Raw genomic sequence first — 19,219 nt, 5'->3', positions numbered from 1 at the left:
TTATTCTCAACCAGGATTTCTATGGAACGCCGTTTGGGTCTGTGCGCGTCAAAAGATATACTATTTAACACAATTTGACGTGTCAATTGAGCTTGTTGACCAATCAGGACCTGAATATGACTGCGCGTCACATAATAATTTAAGGTGTTCATATTTTTTTTTACATAGTTATTACACATCACTCATATTGATTACACTATCACTCGTATTTCATGTTACAAAGATTCATCAATACGTATGCTATGATGCTGGTAAAGTTGTCTCTCACAGTCCTGGTCATAAAAAAGCTAGCTAGTTGATGGATGCAAACAATATTCTTCCCCAAAAACACGACATAATCTGTTTCAGTAGACATAGTTCGCTAGTTAACATCTATTTCAGTAGACATAGTTCGCTAGTTAACATCTATTTCAGTAGCTATAGTTAGCTAGCTAACATCTATTTAAGTAGCTATAGTTAGCTAGCTAACATATATTTCAGTAGCTATAGTTAGCTAGCTAACATCTATTTCAGTAGCTATAGTTCGCTAGTTAACATCTATTTAAGTAGCTATAGTTAGCTAGCTAACATCTATTTCAGTAGCTATAGTTAGCTAGTTAACATCTATTTAAGTAGCTATAGTTCATAGCTAACATCTATTTCAGTAGCTATAGTTAGCTAGTTAACATCTATTTAAGTAGCTATAGTTAGCTAGCTAACATCTATTTCAGTAGCTATAGTTAGCTAGTTAACATCTATTTAAGTAGCTATAGTTAGCTACCTAACATCTATTTCAGTAGCTATAGTTCACTAGTTAACATCTATTTAAGTAGCTATAGTTCACTACCTAACATCTATTTCAGTAGCTATAGTTCACTAGTTAACATCTATTTAAGTAGCTATAGTTCAAGCTAACATCTATTTCAGTAGCTATAGTTAGCTAGTTAACATCTATTTAAGTAGCTATAGTTAGCTAGCTAACATCTATTTCAGTAGACATAGTTCTAGTTAACATCTATTTAAGTAGTATAGTATAGCTAACATCTATTTCAGTAGCTATAGTTCGCTAGTTAACATCTATTTAAGTAGCTATAGTTCGCTAGCTAACATCTATTTCAGTAGCTATAGTTAGCTAGTTAACATCTATTTAAGTAGCTATAGTTCGCTAGCTAACATCTATTTCAGTAGCTATAGTTAGCTAGTTAACATCTATTTAAGTAGCTATAGTTAGCTAGCTAACATCTATTTCAGTAGCTATAGTTCGCTAGTTAACATCTATTTAAGTAGCTATAGTTCGCTACCTAACATCTATTTCAGTAGCTATAGTTCACTAGTTAACATCTATTTAAGTAGCTATAGTTCACTACCTAACATCTATTTCAGTAGCTATAGTTCACTAGTTAACATCTATTTAAGTAGCTATAGTTCGCTAGCTAACATCTATTTCAGTAGCTATAGTTAGCTAGCTAACATATATTTAAGTAGCTATAGTTAGCTAGCTAACATCTGTTTCAGTAGCTATAGTTCGCTAGTTAACATCTATTTAAGTAGACATAGTTCGCTAGTTAACATCTATTTAAGTAGCTATAGTTAGCTAGCTAACATCTATTTCAGTAGCTATAGTTCGCTAGTTAACATCTATTTACGTAGCTATAGTTAGCTAGCTAACATCTATTTCAGTAGCTATAGTTAGCTAGCTAACATCTATTTCAGTAGCTATAGTTAGCTAGCTAACATCTATTTCAGTAGCTATAGTTCGCTAGTTAACATCTATTTAAGTAGCTATAGTTAGCTAGCTAACATCTATTTCAGTAGCTATAGTTAGCTAGCTAACATCTATTTCAGTAGCTATAGTTCGCTAGCTAACATCTATTTAAGTAGCTATAGTTAGCAAGCTAACATCTATTTCAGTAGCTATATTTTGCTACCTAACATCTATTTCAGTAGCTATAGTTAGCTAGCTAACATCTATTTAAGTAGCTATAGTTAGCTAGCTGACATCTGTTTCAGTAGCTATAGTTCGCTAGCAAACATCTATTTCAGTAGCTTTAATTAGCTAGCTAACTATATAGCTAGGTGTCATCATCTAAAATAACCTAATTTGTAAGACAGATCTTAATTGTATTATTCATCGGACCCATCTATGTGAAGCTAGCCACAATAAGGATTAACCACAATAGTGGACTTTGCGGTTAGCCTTCAAAATACAAGTATGGCATAATTCTACTATTTGTATTCATTTGCATCACTGTCAACAACAGACTTTTATTTTGAAAGCAAACCACAAATTCCACTATTGTGCCTAATCCTTATTGTGGCTAGCTTCACAACACATATCCCGGTCCGGTCGAGCCTCACTAGCCAGATGAAGCTAGCTGGCTGCTTATAACGTTAGCTTTGGGAGACAGGGTTAAGTATCTGGCTAGCTATTTATTTTCATGAACTGAAGTTCCATTTCATTAGGCAAACAACAAGTGGCTACCTTGCTAATACTAACTCACAAGGATTCCTAAATCATTGCCAAGAATAATGAAAATGACTGCAGTTTCTACTGGTCATTGTTTTCAGGCTGGTTGTATTTTTTTTCACCTTTATTTAACCAGGTAGGCAAGTTGAGAACAAGTTCTCATTTACAACTGCGACCTGGCCAAGATAAAGCATAGTAGTGTGAACAGACAACAACACAGAGTTACACATGGAGTAAACAATAAACAAGTCAATAACACAGTAGAAAAAAAGAAGACAAAAAAGTGTCTATATACATTGTGTGCAAAAGGCATGAGGAGGTAGGCGAATAATTACAATTTTGCAGATTAACACTGGAGTGATGCATGATCAGATGGTCATGTGCAGGTAGAGATACTGGTGTGCAAAAGAGCAGAAAAGTAAATAAATAAAAACAGTATGGGGATGAGGTAGGTAAATTGGGTGGTCTATTTTACCGATGGACTATGTACAGCTGCAGCGATCAGTTAGCTGCTCAGATAGCAGATGTTTAAAGTTGGTGAGGGAGATAAAAGTCTCCAACTTCAGCGATTTTTGCAATTCGTTCCAGTCACAGGCAGCAGAGAACTGGAAGGGAAGGCGGCCAAATGAGGTGTTGGCTTTAGGGATGATCAGTGAGATACACCTGCTGGAGCGCGTGCTACGGGTGGGTGTTGCCATCGTGACCAGTGAACTGAGATAAGGCGGAGCTTTACCTAGCATGGACTTGGGTCTGGCGACGAATATGTAGTGAGGGCCAGCCGACTAGAGCATACAGGTCGCAGTGGTGGGTGGTATAAGGTGCTTTAGTAACAAAACGGATGGCACTGTGATAAACTGCATCCAGTTTGCTGAGTAGAGTGTTGGAAGCCATTTTGTAGATGACATCGCCGAAGTCGAGGATCGGTAGGATAGTCAGTTTTACTAGGGTAAGTTTGGCGGCGTGAGTGAAGGAGGCTTTGTTGCGAAATAGAAAGCCGACTCTAGATTTGATTTTAGATTGGAGATGTTTGATATGAGTCTGGAAGGAGAGTTTGCAGTCTAGCCAGACACCTAGGTACTTATAGATGTCCACATATTCAAGGTTGGAACCATCCACGGTGGTGATGCTAGTCGGGCATGCGGGTGCAGGCAGCGATCGGTTGAAAATTATTATTATTATTATATATTATATTATATAAAAGCATGCATTTGATTTTACTAGCGTTTAAGAGCAGTTGGAGGCCACAAAGGAGTGTTGTATGGCATTGAAGCTCGTTTGGAGGTTAGATAGCACAGTGTCCAAGGAAGGGCCAGAAGTATACAGAATGTGTCGTCTGCGTAGAGGTGGATCAGGGAATCGCCCGCAGCAAGAGCAACATCATTGATATATACAGAGAAAAGAGTCGGCCCGAGAATTGAACCCTGTGCCACCCCCATAGTTCCATAGTATGTTGTGAAGCTAATAGCAGTGACGCTATTACTGTGTAATTTCGGGCAACATCTGAAAAATTTAATAGGCAAACAACAAGTGGCAACCTAGCTAATACCAACTTCGGTTGGGCAACATCTGAAAAATAGCGCCTACTTGGTAGTTTGTACCGGTGCTCGACCAGTCGGCGAAAGCCAACGTCACCCACTACAAAGGACGGTTGATTGTCAAGGGCAATGAATTCCATTATCTTTGAGTCGTCTCTCTGAAATGTTGTTATCCTTCCAAATGACTGCTGGACTTGTTGTCTGCTCGATCCACACAGCAGACATTGTGGGCGAGGTTAGGAATGCTGTGTTGCACGTGTAGCGCGACATTTTACGCGGCGTCATTACGTCATGTACCTACGTTATATAGGTTTGCACGTCAGCTCTGACATCTGTTTTGCACATCAGCGTTAAACTAGACATCAGGCCGCTACTGATGTTGTCATTTTTAGTTAATATCGGCCGGTTCCGATATGTTCACCGATATATCGTACATCCCTAGTAATGAACCCTTGTTGACAGATTTTCTTGCACTATTTTCCTTGTAATTTCCTCTGGTACTATATTCTGGTACTATACTCTTGTACTATGTTCTAGTGCTATGCTCATGGACTATATTATGGTACTATATTCTGGTACTATATTCTGGTACTATATTCTAGTGCTATATTCTGGTACTATACTCTGGTACTATATCCTAGTGCTATATTATGCCACTATACTCTGGTACTATACTCTGGTAATATATTCCAGTGCTATATTATGGTACTATACTCATGGACTATATTCCAATTTTATAGTATGGTACTATATTATGGTTATTAATTATTAATAATATTATTATATTATGGAAACACTTATCTCCCTCACTAGCTTTAAGCACCAACTGTCAGAGCAGCTCACAGATTACTGCACCTGTACATAGCCCACCTATAATTTAGCCCAAACAACTACCTCTTTCCCAACTGTATTTAATTTATTTATTTATTTTGCTCCTTTGCACCCCATTATTTTTATTTCTACTTTGCACATTCTTCCATTGCAAAACTACCATTCCAGTGTTTTACTTGCTATATTGTATTTACTTTGCCACCATGGCCTTTTTTGCCTTTACCTCCCTTCTCACCTCATTTGCTCACATTGTATATAGACTTGTTTATACTGTATTATTGACTGTATGTTTGTTTTACTCCATGTGTAACTCTGTGTCGTTGTATCTGTCGAACTGCTTTGCTTTATCTTGGTCAGGTCGCAATTGTAAATGAGAACTTGTTCTCAACTTGCCTACCTAGTTAAATAAAGGTGAAATAAATAAATAAATAAAATGGTACTATACTCTGGTACTATATTCTGGTACTGTCCTCTTGGACTATATTCTAGTGCTATATTATGGTACTATACTCTGGTACTATATTCTAGTGCTATATTATGGTACTATACTCTGGTACTATATTCTAGTGCTATATTATGGTACTATACTCTGGTACTATATTCTGGTTCTATATTTTTGTACTATACCCTTGGACTATATTCTAGTGCTATATTATGGTACTATACTCTGGTACTATATTCTGGTACTATATTTTAGTACTATACCCTTGGACTATATTCTAGTGCTATATTATGGTACTATACTCTGGCACTATACTCTGGTACTATACTCTGGTACTATATTCTGGTTCTATATTTTTGTACTATACCCTTGGACTATATTCTAGTGCTATATTCTTGTACTATTCTCTTGGACTATATTCTGGTACTATATTCTTGGTCTATATTCAGGTGCAATATTATTGGACTATATTCTGGTACTACAGTATATTATTGGACTATATTCTGGTACTACAGTATATTCTGGTTCTATATTCTGGTACTACAGTATATTCTGGTTCTACAGTATATTATTGGACTATATTCTGGTACTAAAGTATATTCTGGTTCTACAGTATATTATTGGACTATATTCTGGTACTACAGTATATTCTGGTTCTATATTCTGGTTCTACAGTATATTATTGGACTATATTATGGTACTACAGTATATTAATGGACTATATTCTGGTTCTACAGTATATTATTGGACTATATTATGGTACTACAATATATTAATGGACTATATTATGGTACTACAGTATATTAATGGACTATATTCTGGTACTACAGTATATTATTGGACTATATTCTGGTACTACAGTATATTATTGGACTATATTATGGTACTACAGTATATTAATGGACTATATTCTGGTAGTACAGTATATTATTGGACTATATTATGGTACTACAGTATATTATTGGACTATATTCTGGTACTAAAGTATATTCTGGTTCTACAGTATATTATTGGACTATATTCTGGTACTACAGTATATTCTGGTTCTATATTCTGGTTCTACAGTATATTATTGGACTATATTATGGTACTACAGTATATTAATGGACTATATTCTGGTTCTACAGTATATTATTGGACTATATTATGGTACTACAGTATATTAATGGACTATATTCTGGTAGTACAGTATATTATTGGACTATATTATGGTACTACAGTATATTAATGGACTATATTCGGGTACTACAGTATATTATTGGACTATATTATGGTACTACAGTATATTAATGGACTATATTCTGGTACTACAGTATATTAATGGACTATATTCTGGTACTACAGTATATTCTTGGACTATTTTATTAGACTTTTATTCTTGGGTTATTTTTTCTTGGACAATATAAATTGTCACCCACCTGCTCCTCCATCTTTGAATGAGCCCAGTGTTAGCAGGTATCCTTCAGCCTCTGGTCCAACGGAGAAGGAAGAGTACTGAGCATAGACCTTATTCCCCTCAAAGTCCTCCATGTCCACCCTCAGCTCATAGGTTCCTTTCATAGTCATGAGATGCATTGTCTCCAGCCCTGGAGAATGAGATCAACATAGCAGTTCATTGTGTTGTCTGAATACAATGACAAATGGCCTTGAATGAACTAGGACAAACCGGATGAAGTCAGTGGTAGAACAAGGTTCTAGGAGGAGAACGTTCTGTTGGCTAGAAGTTAAACCAGTTCCTACCCAGCCAGTACTCTCCAGCTGCGCTCCCAAAACCACTCTTGTATTGATCCCACTTCCTGTAGAAGTTCACTGATCCATCCTGTCGCCTCTGAATCAGCTGATTTAGAGAGAGATTGTTTCATTGACAGATTAAGAGAGAGAGAGATTATTTAATTAACAGATTAAGAGAGAGAGAGATTATTTAATTAACAGATTAAGAGAGAGAGAGATTGTTTCATTGACAGATTAAGAGAGAGAGAGATTATTTAATTAACAGATTAAGAGAGAGAGAGATTATTTAATTAACAGATTAAGAGAGAGAGAGATTATTTAATTAACAGATTAAGAGAGAGAGAGATTATTTAATTGACAGATTAGGAGAGAGAGAGATTGTTTAATTAACAGATTAGGAGAGAGAGAGAGATTGTTCATGGTAATTTAGTCTTTAAGTGTATTTCAATACCACACATTGAAACTTACCGTCCACTTTCCTCGATATGCACTTTCCAACCCCATGTCACAGAAGACCTGGACAGGTGAGGTAGGTCCTGCAGGGTAGATGGTGTAGACCCCGTTTTGTCCAGAACCTGATCTATAGACCTCATCACAGTCCACTGGATGCAGGGAGGACTGCGCCATCACGGGAGCCAGTAGAGCCAGCAGCAAGATGGACTGCAGCACAGGGTAGATGGATACAGCAGTTTAACACAAAAACTAGTGTTGGTTCATTTGTAGTTATTATGGATACATTTATTATGCCAAAGCAGCAGCTACTCTTCCTGGGGTCCAGCAAAATAAGGCAGTTTATACAGTTTTAAAAACATTACAATACATTCACAGATTTCACAACACACTGTGTGTCCTCAGGCCCCTACTCCACCACTACCACATATCTACAGTACTAAATCCATGTGTTGGTGTAGTGAAAATGATATCGTGTGTGTGTGTGTGTGTGTGTGTGTGTGTGTGTGTGTGTGTGTGTGTGTGTGTGTGTGTGTGTGTGTGTGTGTGTGTGTGTGTGTCTGTGCCAGTGTTTGTGTTTCTCCACAGTTCCAGAAGGTGTTTTAAAATGTGTGTGTGTCAGTTACTGTGTGTGTGTGTTCCATGTAGTCATGGCTCTATGTAGTACTGTGAGTTCCATATAGTCATGGCTCTATGTAGTACTGTGGAATAGTTCCATGTAGTCATGGCTCTATGTAGTACTGTGGAATAGAGTTCCATATAGTCATGGCTCTATGTAGTACTGTGTAGAGTTCCATGTAGTCATGGCTCTATGTAGTACTGTGGAATAGAGTTCCATATAGTCATGGCTCTATGTAGTACTGTGGAATAGAGTTCCATATAGTCATGGCTCTATGTAGTACTGTGGAATAGAGTTCCATATAGTCATGGCTCTATGTAGTACTGTGGAATAGAGTTCCATGTAGTCATGGCTCTATGTAGTACTGTGGAATAGAGTTCCATATAGTCATGGCTCTATGTAGTACTGTGGAATAGAGTTCCATGTAGTCATGGCTCTATGTAGTACTGTGGAATAGAGTTCCATATAGTCATGGCTCTATGTAGTACTGTGGAATAGAGTTCCATATAGTCATGGCTCTATGTAGTACTGTGGAATAGAGTTCCATATAGTCATGGCTCTATGTAGTACTGTGGAATAGAGTTCCATGTAGTCATGGCTCTATGTAGTACTGTGGAATAGAGTTCCATATAGTCATGGCTCTATGTAGTACTGTGGAATAGAGTTCCATGTAGTCATGGCTCTATGTAGTACTGTGGAATAGAGTTCCATATAGTCATGGCTCTATGTAGTACTGTGGAATAGAGTTCCATGTAGTCATGGCTGCATCAGTTACCTGATGTGGAATAGAGTTCCATGTAGTCATGGCTCTATGTAGTACTGTGGAATAGAGTTCCATGTAGTCATGTCTCTATGTAGTACTGTGGAATAGAGTTCCATGTAGTCATGGCTCTATGTAGTACTGTGGAATAGAGTTCCATGTAGTCATGGCTCTATGTAGTACTGTGGAATAGAGTTCCATGTAGTCATGTCTCTATGTAGTACTGTGGAATAGAGTTCCATGTAGTCATGGCTCTATGTAGTACTGTGGAATAGAGTTCCATGTAGTCATGGCTCTATGTAGTACTGTGGAATAGAGTTCCATGTAGTCATGGCTCTATGTAGTACTGTGGAATAGAGTTCCATGTGGTCATGTTCTATGTAGTACTGTGGAATAGAGTTCCATGTGGTCATGGCTCTATGTAGTACTGTGGAATAGAGTTCCATGTAGTCATGGCTCTATGTAGTACTGTGGAATAGAGTTCCATGTAGTCATGTCTCTATGTAGTACTGTGGAATAGAGTTCCATGTAGTCATGGCTCTATGTCGTACTGTGGAATAGAGTTCCATGTAGTCATGGCTCTATGTAGTACTGTGGAATAGAGTTCCATGTGGTCATGGCTGTATGTAGTACTGTGGAATAGAGTACCATGTAGTCATGGCTCTATGTCGTACTGTGGAATAGAGTTCCATGTAGTCATGGCTCTATGTAGTACTGTGGAATAGAGTTCCATGTAGTCAAGGCTCTATGTAGTACTGTGGAATAGAGTTCCATGTAGTCATGGCTCTATGTAGTACTGTGGAATAGAGTTCCATGTAGTCATGGCTCTGTGTAGTACTGTAGAATAGAGTTCCATGTAGTCATGGCTCTATGTCGTACTGTAGAATAGAGTTCCATGTAGTCATGGCTCTATGTAGTACTGTGGAATAGAGTTCCATGTAGTCATGGCTCTATGTAGTACTGTGGAATAGAGTTCCATGTAGTCATGGCTCTATGTAGTACTGTGGAATAGAGTTCATGTAGTCATGGCTCTATGTAGTACTGTGGAATAGAGCTCATGTAGTCATGGCTCTATGTAGTACTGTGGAATAGAGTTCCATGTAGTCATGGCTCTATGTAGTACTGTGGAATAGAGTTCCATGTAGTCATGGCTCTATGTAGTACTGTGCGCCTCCCATAGTCTGTTCTGGACTTAGGGACTGTGAAGAGACCTCTGGTGTCATGTCTTGTGGGGTATACATGGGTGTCTGAGCTGTGTGCCAGTAGTTTAGACAGACAGCTCGGTGCATTTAACATGTCAATAGCTTTCATAAATTAAAATAGTGATGAAGTCAATCTCTCCTCCACTTTCAGCCAGGAGAGATTGACATGCATATTATTAATATTAGCTCTCTGTGTACATCCAAGGGCCAGCCATGCTGCCCTGTTCTGAGCCAATTGCAATTGCAAAAAAGACCACACGACTGAACAGTAGTCAAGGTGCGACAAAACCAGGGCCTGTAGGACCTGCCTTGTTGATAGTGTTGTTAAGAAGGTAGAAACTAGGGCCTGTAGGACCTGCCTTGTTGATAGTGTTGTTAAGGTAGAAACTAGGGCCTGTAGGACCTGCCTTGTTGATAGTGTTGTTAAGAAGGTAGAAACTAGGGCCTGTAGGACCTACCTTGTTGATAGTGTTGTTAAGAAGGTAGAAACTAGGGCCTGTAGGACCTGCCTTGTTGATAGTGCTGTTAAGAAGGTAGAAACTAGGGCCTGTAGCACCTGCCTTGTTGATAGTGCTGTTAAGAAGGTAGAAACTAGGGCCTGTAGCACCTGCCTTGTTGATAGTGTTGTTAAGAAGGTAGAAACTAGGGCCTGTAGGACCTGCCTTGTTGATAGTGTTGTTATGAAGGCAGAGCAGCGCTTGATTATAGACAGACTTCTCTCCATCTTAGCTACTACTGCACCTATATGTTTTGACCATGACAGTTTACAATCTAGTGTTACTCCAAGCAGTTTAGTCATCTCAATTTCCACATCATTTATTACAAGATTTAGTTGAGGTTTAGGGTTTAGTGAGTGTTTTGTTCCAAATACAATACTTTTAGTTTTAGAAATATTTAGGCCTGACTTATTCCTTGCCACCCATTCTGAAACTAACTGCAGCTCTTTGTTAAGTGTGGCAGTCATTTCAGTTGCTGTAGTAGCTGACGTGTATAGTGTTGAGTCATCCGCATACATAGACACACTGGCTTTACTCAAAGCCAGAAGCATGTCATTAGTAAAGATTGAAAAAGTAAGGGGCCTAGACAGCTACCCTGGGGAATTCCTGATTCTACCAGGATTATGTTGTAGAGGCCATTAAAGAACACCCTCTGTGTTCTGTTAGACAGGTAACTCTTTATCCACATTATAGCAGGGGATGTAAAACCATAACACATACGTTTTCGATAATGTCAAAAGCTGCAATGAAGTCTAACAAGACAGCCCCCACAATCATTTCATCATCAATTTCTCTCAGCTAATCATCAGTCATTTGTGAAAATGCTGTGCTTGTTGAGTGTCCTTCTCTATAAGCATGCTGTTTACTGTGAAATAGCATTGTATCTGGTCAAACACAATTTCTTCCAGAAGTTTACTAAGTGTTGGTAACAGGCTGATTGCCAGACTTAATTGCCATACATTTTGCCTCATCCTCTCAACCAAACAATTTTTCAATTCCTCATCAATCCATGGGGATTTAACAGTTTTTACAGTCATTTTCTGAATGGGTGCTTATTAGTAACTGGAATACGTAGTTTCATAAATGTGTCAAGTGCAGCATCTGGTTGCTCCTCATTACACACCACAGACCAGCAGCATCTGGTTGCTCCTCATTACACACCACAGACCAGCAGCATCTGGTTGCTCCTCATTACACACCACAGACCAGCAGCATCTGGTTGCTCCTCATTACACACCACAGACCAGCAGCATCTGGTTGCTCCTCATTACACACCACAGACCAGCAGCGTCTGGTTGCTCCTCATTACACACCACAGACCAGCAGCATCTGGTTGCTCCTCATTACACACCACAGACCAGCAGCGTCTGGTTGCTCCTCATTACACACCACAGACCAGCAGCATCTGGTTGCTCCTCATTACACACCACAGACCAGCAGCATCTGGTTGCTCCTCATTACACACCACAGACCAGCAGCATCTGGTTGCTCCTCATTACACACCACAGACCAGCAGCATCTGGTTGCTCCTCATTACACACCACAGACCAGCAGCATCTGGTTGCTCCTCATTACACACCACAGACCAGCAGCATCTGGTTGCTCCTCATTACACACCACAGACCAGCAGCGTCTGGTTGCTCCTCATTACACACCACAGACCAGCAGCATCTGGTTGCTCCTCATTACACACCACAGACCAGCAGCATCTGGTTGCTCCTCATTACACACCACAGACCAGCAGCATCTGGTTGCTCCTCATTACAGACCAGCAGCATCTGGTTGCTCCTCATTACACACCACAGACCAGCAGCGTCTGGTTGCTCCTCACACACCACAGACCAGCAGCATCTGGTTGCTCCTCATTACACACCACAGACCAGCAGCATCTGGTTGCTCCTCATTACACACCACAGACCAGCAGCGTCTGGTTGCTCCTCATTACACACCACAGACCAGCAGCATCTGGTTGCTCCTCATTACACACCACAGACCAGCAGCATCTGGTTGCTCCTCATTACACACCACAGACCAGCAGCATCTGGTTGCTCCTCATTACAGACCAGCAGCATCTGGTTGCTCCTCATTACACACCACAGACCAGCAGCATCTGGTTGCTCCTCATTACACACCACAGACCAGCAGCATCTGGTTGCTCCTCATTACACACCACAGACCAGCAGCGTCTGGTTGCTCCTCATTACACACCACAGACCAGCAGCATCTGGTTGCTCCTCATTACACACCACAGACCAGCAGCATCTGGTTGCTCCTCATTACACACCACAGACCAGCAGCATCTGGTTGCTCCTCATTACACACCACAGACCAGCAGCATCTGGTTGCTCCTCATTACACACCACAGACCAGCAGCATCTGGTTGCTCCTCATTACAGACCATCAGCATCTGGTTGCTCCTCATTACACACCACAGACCAGCAGCGTCTGGTTGCTCCTCATTACACACCACAGACCAGCAGCATCTGGTTGCTCCTCATTACACACCACAGACCAGCAGCATCTGGTTGCTCCTCATTACACACCACAGACCAGCAGCATCTGGTTGCTCCTCATTACACACCACAGACCAGCAGCATCTGGTTGCTCCTCATTACACACCACAGACCAGCAGCATCTGGTTGCTCCTCATTACACACCACAGACCAGCAGCATCTGGTTGCTCCTCATTACACACCACAGACCAGCAGCATCTGGTTGCTCCTCATTACAGACCAGCAGCATCTGGTTGCTCCTCATTACACACCACAGACCAGCAGCGTCTGGTTGCTCCTCATTACACACCACAGACCAGCAGCGTCTGGTTGCTCCTCATTACACACCACAGACCAGCAGCGTCTGGTTGCTCCTCATTACACACCACAGACCAGCAGCGTCTGGTTGCTCCTCATTACACACCACAGACCATCAAATATTATTTACATCAATAGCATACACTATATTAGGCCCAGCCTGTCCTCTTATACACTATGTTAGGCTCAGCCTGACCTCTTATACACTATATTAGGCCCAGCCTGTCCTCTTATACACTATATTAGGCCCAGCCTGTCCTCTTATACACTATATTAGGCCCAGCATCAGCCTGTCCTCTTGTGAGAAGGATTACTTACCCTTACTTACCCTATCCTAGGTATTCCAGCCAGGTGACCTCTTGGTGATTGACACCGCTGTCCTAAGTTTGTTCCACCATTGGGGGCCAGAGCAGCGAAGTTTTGATAGCGGGAACTGTACTTCCTCAGTGGTAGGGAGGCGAGCAGGCCAGAGGTGGATGAACCTCTTGTTTGGGTGTAGGGCCTGACAGAGCCTGGAGGTATTGAGGTGCCGTTCCCACAGCCCGTGGCGAGCACCATGGTCTTGGTTGCGACAACTGGAAGCCATGGAGAGCGGAGGAGCGGGGTGACGGAGAGAACTTGGGAAGGTTGAACACCAGCCTGCGGCGTCTGGATGAGTTGTAGGGTTTAATGGCACAGGCAGGGAGCCCAGCCAACAGCGATCCTGCAGTAATCAAGACGGAGATGACAAGTATTAGGCCTGCGCAGCTTCCTGTGTGAGGCCTCTTATAGCATGAACCTACAGGAACGGGACACCGCCTTGATGTTAGTTGAGAACGTCAGCCTGTCCTCTTATAGGAGGACACTATGGAGTTGTCAACCGTGATGGCGAGATCATGGAACCAGCCTGTCCTCTGAGGTTCAGCTAGGTGGTGATCCGTCATCCACACTGATATGTCTGCCAGACCAGAGATGTCCTCTGGTCATCAGAAGGGGGAAAGGAGAAGATTAATTGTGTGTCCTGCATAGCAATGATAGGAGAGACCATGTAGGTTATGACAGAGCCAAGTGACTTGGTGTATACTATAATAAGAGCCCAGAGCCTGGGGGACACCTTATACACTATACCTTAGGCCCAGCCTGACCTCTTATACACTATGCCCAACCCGGAGAGGGTGGAGAGGAGGATCTGATGGTTCACAGTATCGAAGGCAGCAGCCTGTCCTCTTATACAGCAGAGGAGAGAGAGTTAGGCCCAGCCTGTCCTCTTTGATACACTAAACCTGACTATTTGGATCCCAGCCTGTCCTCTTATACACTATATTTGGAGAGAAAAGAGCCCAGCCTGATACTGGTCTGTATACATAGGGATATGTAGGTTTTTTTCAGAAGGTGCAACTGTCCTCTTAAGACAGGGACTATAGCGGTCAGGGATGAGTTGAGCCTGAGGTAAGGGAGAAGGTCTCTTATGGAGAAGAGAGGAGGGGATAGGGTCAAGCGGGCAGGTTATATTAGGCCCAGCCTGACCTTTCATTGGAGATAGAGGGGAGAAAGAGGTCAGAGCATAGGGTAGGGCAGTGTGAGCAGAACCAGCGCCCAGCAAACTCGGATGTCATCGACCTCTTATAAAATGGTTGACTATCATCTGCAGAGAGGGAGGAGGGAGGGGGGGAGGATTCTGGCAAAGAGCCCTAGGGTTAGAGGCAGATGCTTGGAATAGAATGGTAGAAAGTGGCAGCAGCAGAGACAGAGGAGGAAAATGTAGAGAGGAGGGAGTAAAGGATGCCAGGTCCGCAGGGAGGCGACACCTCCATTTCCGCCTGCTGCCCGGAGCCCTGTTCTGTGAGCTCTATTAGGCCCAGCCTGGAGGGGAGGACCGAGCCGGCCTGGAGGATAGGGGACATAGGGAGTCAAAGGATGCAGGGAGGAGAGGAGGGTTGAGGAGGCAGAATCAGGAGATTTGGAGAAAGTTTGAGCAGAGGGAAGAGATGATAGGATGGAAGAGGAGAGAGTAGCCCAGCCTGATACCATCTATACAGTGTATTAGAGCCCAGGGAAAAGGATACCTGGTCCTCTTTATAAGAACAGCATCTAGTTGAGGTCAAGCCTGTCCTCTTGTGATACAAGGTGATATTAGGCCAAGCCAGAGAGGAATGAGTCAAATAGACACTGGGGAGGTTAGGCCCAGAACTGTCCTCTTTATCACATCTATATGAACTCTAGGCCCAGCCTGTGATCTGTTACACTATAAAGGGCTGGTAACCAGCATGGAATCCTCAATAGATGGGTAAGGGGAGAAAGAGAGAAAGACACTATAGATTAGGCCCAGCACCCCGCTGACCAGAAGCTCTTATACACGTATAGAGCAGTAGGAGTAGCAGTGTTATCTGTGGTGATCCATGCCTGTCCTCTTATACACATAGGCTGAGATGAACTCTGCCTTGTTGGCAGCAGTCCTTCTTATACACTGGATATTCGTACCCAGCCTGGGACCACTTATACAGGTTATTGGTCGCCCACGCGGTGTGGAGCGTTTGTATGGTCTGTGCAGAGAGGAGAGAACAGGGATAGACAGACACATATATTACAGAAGAGGCCCAATGCAAGGAAATGTGACAAGTCTTATACACTATATTAGAAAGCCCAGCAAGAATCTGTGACTCTTAAAATGATACAGTACTGCTGAAGTAGGCCCAGCTGGCAGTAGCTGCTTACTACACTAATCAAGTCCCAGCAGTGTCCTCTTATACACTATATTAGGCCCAGCCTGTCCTCTTATACACTATAGTTAAAAGCCCAGCTGGCTAGCTAACCTCGGTCTAGACTACACTTATCTTAAACAAAGGCCCAGCTATGTAGCCTCTTATAAACAAATCAAACCGTACTGTAATGAAATGAAAATGGATACCCACCGGTGATTGTCCTCAGTAGACACTATTGGCTATTAGCTGTTGGCTAGCTAGCAGAGTCTCTGTCCTCTTATGGCTACAACTCAGTGAATTAAGATAATCCCAGGCTACACACACTAAACTACACAATTATCTTAAACAAAGACTATATGTAGCTAGCCCAGCCTGTCCTCTTGAATAGCACTATGATGCTAGGCCCAGCCTGTCCTCTTATACACTGATATTAGGCCCAGCCTGTCCTCTTAATATGCAATTATTCTGGCCCAGCCTGTCCTCTTATACAATGGCTATATTAGCTAGCTAACAGTAAACTGTCCTCTTATGAATAGCACTACAGTATTATCTGTGTGCGTTAGCTAGTGTGCGTTAGCTAGCGTTAGCTAGCTCCTGGGCTTATACAGTGAAGGCTATTAGGCCCAGCCTGTCCTCTTATACACGGCTATGTAGCTTAAGAAGAATTGCTAGATTAGACAAATCAACCGTTGTACTATAATGAAATCCCTGCTTATACAACTACAAAAAAATATTAGGCCCAGCCTGTCCTCTTATACACTATATTAGGCCCAGCCTGTCCTCTTATACACTATATTAGGCCCAGCCTGTCCTCTTATACACTATATTAGGCCCAGCCTGTCCTCTTATACACTATATTAGGCCCAGCCTGTCCTCTTATACACTATATTAGGCCCAGCCTGTCCTCTTATACACTATATTAGGCCCAGCCTGTCCTCTTATACACTATATTAGGCCCAGCCTGTCCTCTTATACACTATATTAGGCCCAGCCTGTCCTCTTATACACTATATTAGGCCCAGCCTGTCCTCTTATACACTATATTAGGCCCAGCCTGTCCTCTTATACACTATATTAGGCCCAGCCTGTCCTCTTATACACTATATTAGGCCCAGCCTGTCCTCTTATACACTATATTAGGCCCAGCATGTCCTCTTATACACTATATTAGGCCCAGCATGTCCTCTTATACACTATATTAGGCCCAGCCTGTCCTCTTATACACTATATTAGGCCCAGCCTGTCCTCTTATACACTATATTAGGCCCAGCCTGTCCTCTTATACACTATATTAGGCCCAGCCTGTCCTCTTATACACTATATTAGGCCCAGCCTGTCCTCTTATACACTATATTAGGCCCAGCCTGTCCTCTTATACACTATATTAGGCCCAGCCTGTCCTCTTATACACTATATTAGGCCCAGCCTCTCCTCTTATTCACTATATTAGGCCCAGCCTGTCCTCTTATACACTATATTAGGCCCAGCCTGTCCTCTTATACACTATATTAGGCCCAGCCTGTCCTCTTATACACTATATTAGGCCCAGCCTGTCCTCTTATACACTATATTAGGCCCAGCCTGTCCTCTTATACACTATATTAGGCCCAGCCTGTCCTCTTATACACTATATTAGGCCCAGCCTGTCCTCTTATACACTATATTAGGCCCAGCCTGTCCTCTTATACACTATATTAGGCCCAGCCTGTCCTCTTATACACTATATTAGGCCCAGCCTGACCTCTTATACACTATATTAGGCCCAGCCTGTCCTCTTATACACTATATTAGGCCCAGCCTGTCCTCTTATACACTATATTAGGCCCAGCCTGACCTCTTATACACTATATTAGGCCCAGCCTGTCCTCTTATACACTATATTAGGCCCAGCCTGTCCTCTTATACACTATATTAGGCCCAGCCTGTCCTCTTATACACTATATTAGGCCCAGCCTGTCCTCTTATACACTATATTAGGCCCAGCCTGACCTCTTATACACTATATTAGGCCCAGCCTGACCTCTTATACACTATATTAGGTCCAGCCTGTCCTCTTATACACTATATTAGGCCCAGCCTGTCCTCTTATACACTATATTAGGCCCAGCCTGTCCTCTTATTCACTATATTAGGCCCAGCCTGTCCTCTTATACACTATATTAGGCCCAGCCTGTCCTCTTATTCACTATATTAGGCCCAGCCTGACCTCTTATACACTATATTAGGCCCAGCCTGTCCTCTTATATACTATATTAGACCCAGTTGGAACGTTAGTTCCTAGATATGGCTGTTATATTGTGATCACTACATCCTATGGATTTGTATACTGCTTTCAAACAAATCTCTGCAGCATTAGTAAAGATGTGATCAATACATGTTGGTGATTTAATTCCTGTGCTGTTTGTAACGACCCTGGTAGGTTGACTGATAACCTGAACCAGGTTGCAGGTACTGGTTACAGTTTGAAGCTTTTTCCTGAGTGGGCAGCCTGATGAAAGACCGTCAATATTTAAATCACCCAGAAAATATACTTCTCTGTTGATATCACATACATTATCAAGCATTTCACACATATTATCCAGATACTGACTGTTAGCACTTGGTGGTCTATAGCAGCTTCCCACCAGAATGGGCTTTTCATTAGAAACACATGTCCTATATTCTCGTTAGTATCTCTGAATGCTGTTTTCTGATCATTCTAATAATGCTGTGGTTTATTAATACATACCATCGTTGTTGTGATAGATGTCTGTTTGCCTTTGAAGGAAACTTCAGAATAGTATGTTGAATGGACGCCCTGTAAGAAAAGGGAGCTCATTTACTACAGTATTGTTCAGGTCTCCAGCTGTTGGTGAAATACTAACACTTACACAGTCACTCTGTCTCACTATGACTATTGACATTTGACTGTGTTAACAAGCAGGATTCTAGTTAGGTCCTATGATGACTGAACAGATCGGACAATGTTACATTAGGCACCAGGAAAACCTCCCTTCCCAATTGTTTTATTTGAAATGATGTGTGATCAGTTAAGAATAGTGAGAGACATGCATGAGCTCACCTGTATCAGTAGCAGATGTCAGTGTCTTCATGAGCTGTTTGTCCCCACTAAGATGCACACCTCTTTTATAAAGACAGCCCAGAGCATGTTGCAACACTCAGTACTTTCTCTGGCCCACGCCTCTTTTATAAAGACAACCCAGAGCATGTTGCAA

The 19,219-nt window shown here is 41.9% G+C and overlaps 1 protein-coding gene across 1 annotated transcript in view; it reads right to left on the bottom strand.

The window, feature by feature from the left end:
• The window catches only part of LOC127929543 (microfibril-associated glycoprotein 4-like), a 20,473-nt gene extending 1,254 nt beyond the window's left edge, over nt 1-19,219 (bottom strand). Inside the window, exons 1-5 of the mRNA XM_052517422.1 lie at nt 19,066-19,219; nt 18,733-18,801; nt 7,454-7,645; nt 6,995-7,091; nt 6,673-6,840 (exon numbers count right to left, since the gene is read on the bottom strand). Of these exons, the coding sequence (XP_052373382.1) occupies nt 6,673-6,840; nt 6,995-7,091; nt 7,454-7,645; nt 18,733-18,735 (460 nt within the window). The 5' untranslated portion in view covers nt 18,736-18,801; nt 19,066-19,219. The remainder of the gene's footprint in view (nt 1-6,672; nt 6,841-6,994; nt 7,092-7,453; nt 7,646-18,732; nt 18,802-19,065) is intronic.

The sequence above is a fragment of the Oncorhynchus keta genome, unplaced genomic scaffold (assembly GCF_023373465.1).
Source record: "Oncorhynchus keta strain PuntledgeMale-10-30-2019 unplaced genomic scaffold, Oket_V2 Un_scaffold_7810_pilon_pilon, whole genome shotgun sequence".
In the NCBI taxonomy this organism is placed as follows: Eukaryota; Metazoa; Chordata; class Actinopteri; order Salmoniformes; family Salmonidae; genus Oncorhynchus; species Oncorhynchus keta.
The sequence above is the reverse complement of the archived record's forward strand: the minus strand, read 5'-3'. Positions and strand labels throughout refer to the sequence as shown.